The sequence below is a fragment of the Meleagris gallopavo genome, chromosome 1 (genome assembly GCF_000146605.3).
Source record: "Meleagris gallopavo isolate NT-WF06-2002-E0010 breed Aviagen turkey brand Nicholas breeding stock chromosome 1, Turkey_5.1, whole genome shotgun sequence".
NCBI classification, from domain to species: Eukaryota; Metazoa; Chordata; class Aves; order Galliformes; family Phasianidae; genus Meleagris; species Meleagris gallopavo.
In genome coordinates this window covers 164,973,450-164,982,577 of record NC_015011.2, presented here as the reverse complement: position 1 = coordinate 164,982,577, position 9,128 = coordinate 164,973,450, and the positions used below count along the sequence as shown (strand labels likewise).

Genomic DNA, 9,128 nt, shown 5'->3' with positions numbered 1-9,128 from the left:
TAGCCTTGAGAAAAGACGACTGAGAGGGGACCTGATCCAGGTTTATAAATATCTGAGGTGTGGCGGCCATAGTGGTGAGGCCAGTCTCTTTTCAGTGGTACGTGGAGACAGGACAAGGGGAAACGGACATAAGCTGCAGCACAGGAAGTTTTGCACGAATGTGCATAAGAACTTCTTTACGGTGAGGGTGACGGAGCACTGGAACAGGCTGCCCAGGGGGGTTGTGGAGTCTCCTTCTCTGGAGATATTCAAGTCTCGCCTGGACGCCTACCTGTGCGACCTGGTGTAGGGAACCTGCTTTGGCAGGGGGGTTGGTCTCGATGATCTCTAGAGGTCCCTTCCAACCCCTACAATTCTGTGATTCTGTGATTCTGTGAAAAATTTTCCAGTGAGAATTAGAAGTACAGTATTTTGAAACGTTCTTCAGTATGCTTTTTCAATCAGTTGCACAATTGACGTTATCTTCAGTAACAGATAAATACAGTAAGTTAGGGATTGCAGCAATGCCTGATCACTGCTTTTGTGAGTAAGGCTATATTTATATGTAATTTTGACATTTACTGTGCAAACACATTGTTCTTTTATAATTGTGCCTATTTGCTCACAATCGTAGTAGTAAAACATTTCAGTGTTTGCAAGTTATAGTCCTGCGTTGAATGTAAAAGTTCATCGTTTTATGACAGGTATTGTATGATGAAATGTTTCAATTTAATCTCCTAAATGCAAATGCAATAACCAGTTAATCATGCAGCAGGAAAATAAGATTTGTTTGTTTTCAGATATTGCTCCTCCACAAGTTGCTGGATACTTGGAAGTAACAGATCTGAACTCGAAGAAAATCAAATACATTGCTATTCCTAGGTAAGTTGTTTTATTGATTAGAACATCCTCTGCCTCGCAGGAAGAGCAAACAGAATTTAATGTATGTTATTAGTTCCAGACAAGCAAATATTTCTTTTGGTGTGGAAAGTGAAAGTAAATGATATTCTGTATGACACTCTTCCTCCTTCTGGCATAGTTAGCTTGGTCAAATGCTAACATAACTCTTCTTCAGTTGAATTAGTACATGCCAATTTCAGTCTTAGAGGTATATCTGTTATAGCTTTGCTCTTCTAAATTATGAACTGTAGTATTAATTAATGTAAGTTGCAAATCATTGTACAAGTCATTAATAGCACTAACAAAGTGCAAAGAATCTTTCCTATTTTAACTAAGTTTTCCTTTGTATTATGTAGCTGTTAGATCCCTGTTTCAGCAGTGAATTTTCATCTGCAAATTGAGTATTTGTTTATAACAGTACTAAGATTCTGTACACGTAAAAATGTGCCATCTTTAAATGAGTGTTTAAATGAGTCACCTCCTGCTCATATACTGGGGATCTTACTTAAAGTTGATGTGGAGAAACCTTCCTCAGTGCTCAGATCATGTTTTCTCTCCTATTTCTTGTGTAGTTTTGTGTTTTTCTATGGCACATTTTTAATTTTTTCATATTCTTTATGGTATTTTTTGTAAAGACTGGTCTTCAGGTAATTAGGATAAAGCAGTGGACTGGGCTTTCATGAAAAGATGTTGTTTGGTCATAGCAAGTTTCAGTAGCTGAAATTTTTCAGATAAAATAGTAAATCTGTGGGGCTTAATTATGGTCTCTCATGGAATGAGGGTGTAAATTTCATTTAATTGCCACCTTAGCTGCAGAATTATTCATCTTCTTTTTGATTGCAACTTTGAGATCAATCACACCCACTCTTGTTTTTCAGCCCACGTTCTCTCTCTCCGTATACATCTTGGCTCTCTATGATCTCAGATGCTGATGCCCTCTTGGCACCACTTGGCAAAGTAGGCTTGGTTAGTGTGGACATGGGAGGTGGTGTGAGGCTCTGGGAGACTGGGCTCGAAAGCCTGCAGCGTTCTCTGCAGGACTGGAGGAACATGATTGGACAGGAGGATGGTCGGCCTGTGCAGGTAGGAATTCCCAATCTGAAGTGAAAAACATTTAGTAAATTGATGGAAATGGCTTTTTTTTCAGGTGGGAGAAAGGTCAGGGGAGAGATGTATTGAAAAACGTTAAGTAGAAATATGCCCGCAGGAAAAATTGAGTAGATGTCTTACCTGAAAAATAATCACGCATGATAGCTTAATTACCAAGCTGATCTGTGACTCCTGTAATTATGGTTACTGACATTTCCCTTTGTCTTTCAGTGTTAGGGTTAGGGTTGTTGCCAACTTTCAGTACATTAACATGTAAATTAATTGTGTATCTCATGCTGATTTTTAACTGCAACTTTCAAAATATGAAATAGTGAAATCAGTGTTTAAGGGAAGCATATGGAATCATAGAATCATAGAATGGCTTGGTTCAGAAAGGATCTCAAGGATCATCAAGCTCCAACCCCCCTTAATGTACTGACTAATTTGTAGGATCACCAGGGCAACACAAATGGAAAATTCAGAACTTTTCAGTTGCATCTTTAATTTTTGTTAGTATCATTCTTACTTTGGGAACTAGACTGTGCTTTAGGAAGGACTTTTGACTAGGAAGATCCTCTGTTTGTCTACAGCTGCAATTATTTCTTCTTCATGAGTTTCTGTAATCACTTTCACAGTATGTTAAAATGGGAGAACAGAATGAATCACCTCTAAATTGGATCTCTCTATATTATTGTTTACAAAGAGTCCATATATTCCAAGTGTGAATGAGATTTATTAGGCAGAAAACAGCTCTCCTATCCTTTCCTTTCCCACACCAAGTTCCCTTTCCACAGGACAATTATGTAAACTCATGCAAGAACTGACATGTTCTTGTCATGGGATCATAGCAATTGCCTTTTGTAGAAGTTATGAGAGAGGAAAGCTGTTACCCAGTAGCACTTTTGTGTGGTTTCATGTTGCTGTACCAGTGTGGTTTTTGTTGCCGATGTAGTAGCACTATCGCCATCTTATGGTCAGATATCATCATCTTACATCAGCCCAATTTAACCTACTGATAAAATTGTCTGGTGGGAATGGATGGAGTCAGCAGGAGCAGTTATTTTAATTGTTTTAAAGTTTTTTTTTCCTTCTTTTTTTAAATCTTTTTTAGTAATCTTGTTTGACAGTATTATTGTAGTGTCCATCATAGGCGACCAAATAGTAGAGAATGCTGTCTTGGAAAGTTGAGCATCATCAGAGAATATTCAGTCATTTAGATACTAATGCCAGGTAGCCACTTTACAAAAAGATTCAGAGGTTTTCCTGCAGTCAGTTTTCCAGATCTGTACTAGAATTCCTCTCTCCTGACAATCTACTTATCTAAATTGTAGACACACTACAGGGTTAGCTCTTCTTAGCATATCTGTTTTCCTTCTTCTGTCAACACAGAATATTCAGTTCAAACTGGTGGTTTGTCAGACTTCAAAATGGCATGCTGTTTGATTTGGACTCAAGGGCTGAAACAAAGCATCCCATATGCTCTTTGAACCTGCATGTTTATCACTAACTTCTGTTTCTCAACTGCACATGCTTTGCTTTAATTGGAAAGATTGTGAGACCTAAGAAGCTTTCTTTACCAAGACATTACAGAGTAATAATCAAGAGAAATCTTACCTTTTATTTTATGTACATCTCAGATAAGATGGTAGATACATAGATGTTGTGAGAACTTTATACACTGTTATTTGGGGTGAAGGCCTTCCCCTTTCCCACTTAACTCCATTTTTTCAGTGGATATAGATATAAAAGCAGTACTTCATTAGAGCATTCATTTCTGGAAATGAATGGATGCTATTAGCTTGAATAGCTTCGTGTAGATTCCTTCCATAAGATGAGCTTAGCAAGAACTCAAGTGTTTCCTGTGCAAGAGATAACTGCTTTGCTAAGGAGACTGCAACTTAATATTACCCCATACTCATGTTTACAAAATTATCTTTCAGCCACATGTTGACCTGCTTATTTAAGAGTATCGGTCACATTCTCCTATATAATGTTTCATGCTCAGATACATATCAAGTATCTCTAAGTCTAAAGAGGCACCTCCAATTCCTTAACAAAATCCATCATTCCCAATCTTGTAGCAGAAGCTCGCTTAAGAAAATTGTCAGTGTTCCATTTATTGCTAGAATTCATCCCCCCTGCCAATTCACTATTCCCTGAAAGCTGCTATTGATGCATCCCACAAAGCTAGTACAGGCTTTGCAAAGCTCAATAGCCCAACATCCACACTTTCACAGTGCTGTTCCTTCTCCAACACATGAGACCTATCTTGATGATTGGGGACCACGGTTCTGGAAAATGACACAAAATCTCTGCAAAGCTTTCCCAGCCTTTGAAAAAAGAAAGAATTACAGTACTTTCAATATAAGTAGAGATTCAAAGGAATGTAAAGAAATCTTCAACCAGATTTCAGTTTGAACTATTGGTACTATCTATTTCCTACGGTTGCTTTTTGGCTTTCAGAAACACGCTAGATCTCAGAAACAGCCTGTATGTACATAAGCAATGAAACAGAGGAAAACAAGCAGCTGTTCCAGGGATATTCAGTAATTAGACTCCTATGATTTAATGTCATGGCAATCAACATTTGTTTTGTATTGTTGATACACTCAGCAGAGTTCAAGCTGCTGAAGTCTTGAGACAATAAAAATAGTTTTTGGAAATAGGAAGTATGTGTATATTAATTTTCACTTGTATGGTCAGGCCAGAAATAGTCTTCATTTATTGAAGTTTTAAACTCAGAACATGAGTGCAGTATTCAGAAATGATTAAATTGGAGTGCCTAGCATACAATTCTAAATAAAACAGTGGGTTCTCTGAAGTTATAAACTCATTTTGAAATCCATTAATTGTTGAGCTTTTTCACTTTTTTAAAATATGGAAAACATTGACTAAGTTCTGATATACCTTGTCTGTGTTTTTTTAGTAAACTTGATTTACTGCTGTGTCTTCTCTAGGTAGAGTACAATGCTTACATAAAGGTAATTGAAGAATGCATCATTTTGAGATATTGAAAAGCATTGTGCTCCTTAGGGACCTGAAATCTCTACAACTAAATCTTTATTCATTTGTATGTGACTACTAGCAAAACCATTTCTTTCTGTACTCATTCCACTTAATTCTCTTTCACTGTAAATTGTTGTCCAGAATGTTTTGTCCTGTGTAAGTACTCAGAATGTCATTATTTTGAAAAGTCTCAGAACAAACCCAAACCATTTGAGTGCGTAAAAATGTTCAAAAAATATAGAAAAGTTGGCTTGTAATGCACGATACAATATGTATATGAACCTCAAAGCACAATCACAGCTTCACTGGCAATCAAATGTGAATCAAGATCACATACTATAGGACTGAAGAGAGGACCTAATGACAAAAGTGAACAATGGCCACCAACCTTGTTAATATTAGTGGTTTAAAAATCAAGTACTTGGCATTGATAGCTACCAGAAGTTTCTTCTGCTTTAGACTCAAGCCTGATGTGCATCACTTAGTTTGAAAAATCATGTACCATTTTGTAGGTGAGTCAGTCCACAGAAATAACGTAAGAAAAACAGCAAGGCTGTTTTAAGCAAGGCAGCTCAAAACTTCGAGACAGCCTGTGTGACTGAAGACAGTTCATATAGTGCTTATTAACATTCCTTGCAGTTTGACTTCTCTGTTTTATGGTCAGAATGAGGGCCAGGGGAAATGGCTGAAGTTAATGGTGCTTGTAGTCCTGAGCTAGCATCACATAATTTTTTGAAGGACTGGTAGATTTGATTCTTTCATTCCTTCATAGTGATAGTACAGAACAAAAGAAAGGTTGCATAATTGGTTTTGAGTTTTCATAAATGATATAGGTGCTTGCCATAGATTTTTTTGGAAATCATTCATTCTGTTGTGGAAATGAAGCGTGAATAACAAAATGATCCCAAGTGTCTTGCCAAGGTTGCTTCAAGTTCCACTGAATTGTAGGGCTTTCTCATTAAAATCTTAGATCATTTACAAATGGTCTGTTTTTCTTTCCTATGATTTTTTACCTAAATGCATGCTCACTGTGCCTAAACATAATGCAGCCTTCTGCAAGCCTTAGTGATATATCAGGTGATAAAGAATTTCAGAAAAGGAAGTGTTCCAGAGAAGGATGCATGTGGTCCACTATGCCCTTTACCCTGCTGAGTTTCAAGATATCATTAGATGGAAAGAAGCACAAAATATACTTTCTACTGGTGAAAGCAGTTCCAATTCATTGCTTTAAACAGTGTTTGCATGTACTTGCTTATATACAAACAGCTCAAGTTGACTTGTTCTGGGTGTGCTTGAGAATACTGAGGAGTAACAGAAAGGAGATGAAACAGGATTCAGTTTCAGACCTGCAGGCATTTCAGTGTCTGTTTATGAGCTAAGCACAGGAGCTCCCATTGTAAGAGAGCCCAAAGAGCTCACCCTGAAGGAGGCACCTACACATGTCTAGCTATATTCATACACAACCAGCTGTAATGCTAAATGCAGACACCTGGCTTACCTGGGACATCCCTGCCTTGAGCTGTCTGGAGTCTGGATCCAAATCGCATCCCCAGTATGTAAACTATCGCTCACAGACTTAAGGAAATAAATAGATACTTAGAAATGGGAGGAGATTTCCTTTGTGCCTATTTCTCTTCTTTGAGCTGATCCCAGAAGTTCGATAGTAGTTTGATTCTCTGCCATCTTTGGGCAGTGAACATCTTACTGGCTTTCTCAAACAGCCTCATTTATTTCATTTGTAATCCACTCAAATATTTGTGCAACTTTGTGATACGTTATTCACCTTCTAACAAGTTAATATTTTTATTGTTATCCAAATCATTTCCTTTTTTTTTCCTTTTGGTTTTCTGAGGCTTCAGTTTGTACATGAAAGTTTAGGATACTTATTTTTGAGGTTCGGTATTTCTCCTAAGTATAAGTGATTCTGGTATTTCAGTGTTACAAACTTGTTTGTATTTACTGCTCAGGATCGACTTTGATTTATACTGGCATTTTTTGAAGTGTTTCTATCTCTTTTCCATTGTACTTTAGAATGTTTTAACAAAAATCCAGCTTTTTCCTGATGTTAAGACTGAATCATTGAATCATAGAATTGACCAGGTTGGAAAAGACCTTAAAGATCATCAAGTCCAACCGTAAAGTGGGCAAGTTGAAGTGGGCAAAGCTGCAGTTCCTGATCTGTAATAAGAGCATGACCTTCAGCAAACATGGCTCGTCCTTTCCCTCCACCACACCTGCCGTTCTTATTTTCCCACTGTGGACCAGGTGACTGTTCTGACCACATGAGGGCATCAATGAGCTAATAACAGTGATTTTAGTCATCTCTTACATACTTTTGGTACAAACGCCATGAATTATGAATATCATTTGCAGTGGCATGTTTTCATAAGTTTGGAATAACCATATGAGAGCATTCTGCAATCCTATAGAGGACCTTGGGAAACTTGAAATATTGCGGGGGACAGTGTTACCTCGTCAGTATCTGGATTGCAAGATTTGGTAGCACTTCCAGTGCTGAGATCCGTAAGCCCCACACACTCTGACCCCAGTTGTTCATTGCCCTCTAACAGTTCTCAGTGGGATGGTGTTTTGGGCTTCTCTGCCAAGCGTGGGGCACAGTGTGGGTTTAGCTCTGTGACATTCCTGGATAGCATGATTCATTCTAGCAAAGTGGGAACAAGGCCCTGAGTGTGGGGTAACACAAGACTAGACAGTCAGGAACCTGTAGAGCTTGAGAAATTCACATCACCAAAATTTTCTGCTTGGTAAAGCAACTCAGATAAAGATCATCGGTTCTCTGTCAGCTACTTTTTCTCATATAAATGTCCTCAGCTGAAATGAGGCGCTTGTCAGAAGCACTGTGCAAACGCTTTCAAAGTACGTTCCATTTCCTAAATCTCTTCCAGCCTAATTAGACTGGACAGACAAAGAGTGGGAGTGGAAATAACCTTAACTTTCTGTTAGAGAAGGCTGATCCTGCACAAAGTTCCTCTTTCTTCCCCTGAACCTCCTCTGAAAGACCACAGTCCTCATGGGAGAAAATGTAATACCTCAGCACAGCAGCCTTCAAACCTCAGAGTCTGCAGCAGTGCACGTTGCTGACTTACATGCTAGAGCTGCTAACACAAGTGAAATGCTGCCATCTGAACAAGAGAATGTGCACTGGTGGTTCTGCTCCTATGAAAATTGCTCTCTAATTAATGAAACAAATGCAGAGAAAATGTAAGTCATCTGAAGAGAATGTATAAACAGGAGGGGGAACGACTGTTTACATGGGTTGATAGTGATAGGACAAGGGGGAATGGTTTTCTCCTCTGAAACAGAGGAGGTTTAGGTTAGAAAATAGGAGGAAGTTTTTCACTCAGAGGGTGGTGACGCACTGGAACAGGTTGCCCAAGGAGGTTGTGGATGCCCCATCCCTGGAGGCATTCAAGGCTAGGCTGGATGTGGCTCTGGGCAGCCTGGTCTGGTGGTTGGTGACCCTGCACATAGCAGGGGTTTGAAACTAGATGATCACTGTGGTCCTTTTCAACCCAGGCCATTTTATGATCCTATGATCTGATCTGTTACGATAATGCTAAACATAAGGGGTTTTCCTATAAAACCCAAAACAACATAGTTGATCTGTAATAACTTTCATCGGTGCTTCATAAGAACAGATTTGACAAGGTCCTAGATCTGTAGAAAATACAGCTTTTCTGCTTTCATTTGTAGTTGGGTTTTTTTTTTTGTTTTGTTTTCAACTTGGTTTTAACTGTGCAATGTCCTGCAGTTTTCTGTCCAAAATACTTCTTACTGTCATAGTATGTCCACATACCTTTTCTTTCTATCTGTAGATTGGTTGGGGTACTCCAGAAGATACTCAATTCAGTTTATTGATGTTAGGAGGTATGGAGTAGTAACGATAAATAACCAAGCCAGATAGTGTCTGCTCTGATCACATGTGGTAGTGGGTGACCTGACATCTAGCTGAAAATAATTGATGTGGAAATTTTCAGTAACACAAAATGAAAATGGAATTTCCGTAGGTATTAACATAGTGGAGGATCTGCTGGATGGAAGAAAATATATGACATTCTGTCATTGCTTCGTTTAGTTTATCCAGCTTTTAAGCCACAGAATCTGTAGTTATGGACAACATGTTCTAATGCATT

At 38.5% G+C, this 9,128-nt stretch overlaps 1 protein-coding gene across 1 annotated transcript in view; it reads left to right on the top strand.

Moving 5' to 3' along the window:
- Nucleotides 1–9,128, top strand: part of LOC104917527 (von Willebrand factor A domain-containing protein 8-like) — a 45,321-nt gene that overhangs the window by 5,276 nt on the left and 30,917 nt on the right. Inside the window, exons 2-3 of the mRNA XM_010728877.3 lie at nt 780–861; nt 1,758–1,962. Of these exons, the coding sequence (XP_010727179.2) occupies nt 1,795–1,962 (168 nt within the window). The 5' untranslated portion in view covers nt 780–861; nt 1,758–1,794. The remainder of the gene's footprint in view (nt 1–779; nt 862–1,757; nt 1,963–9,128) is intronic.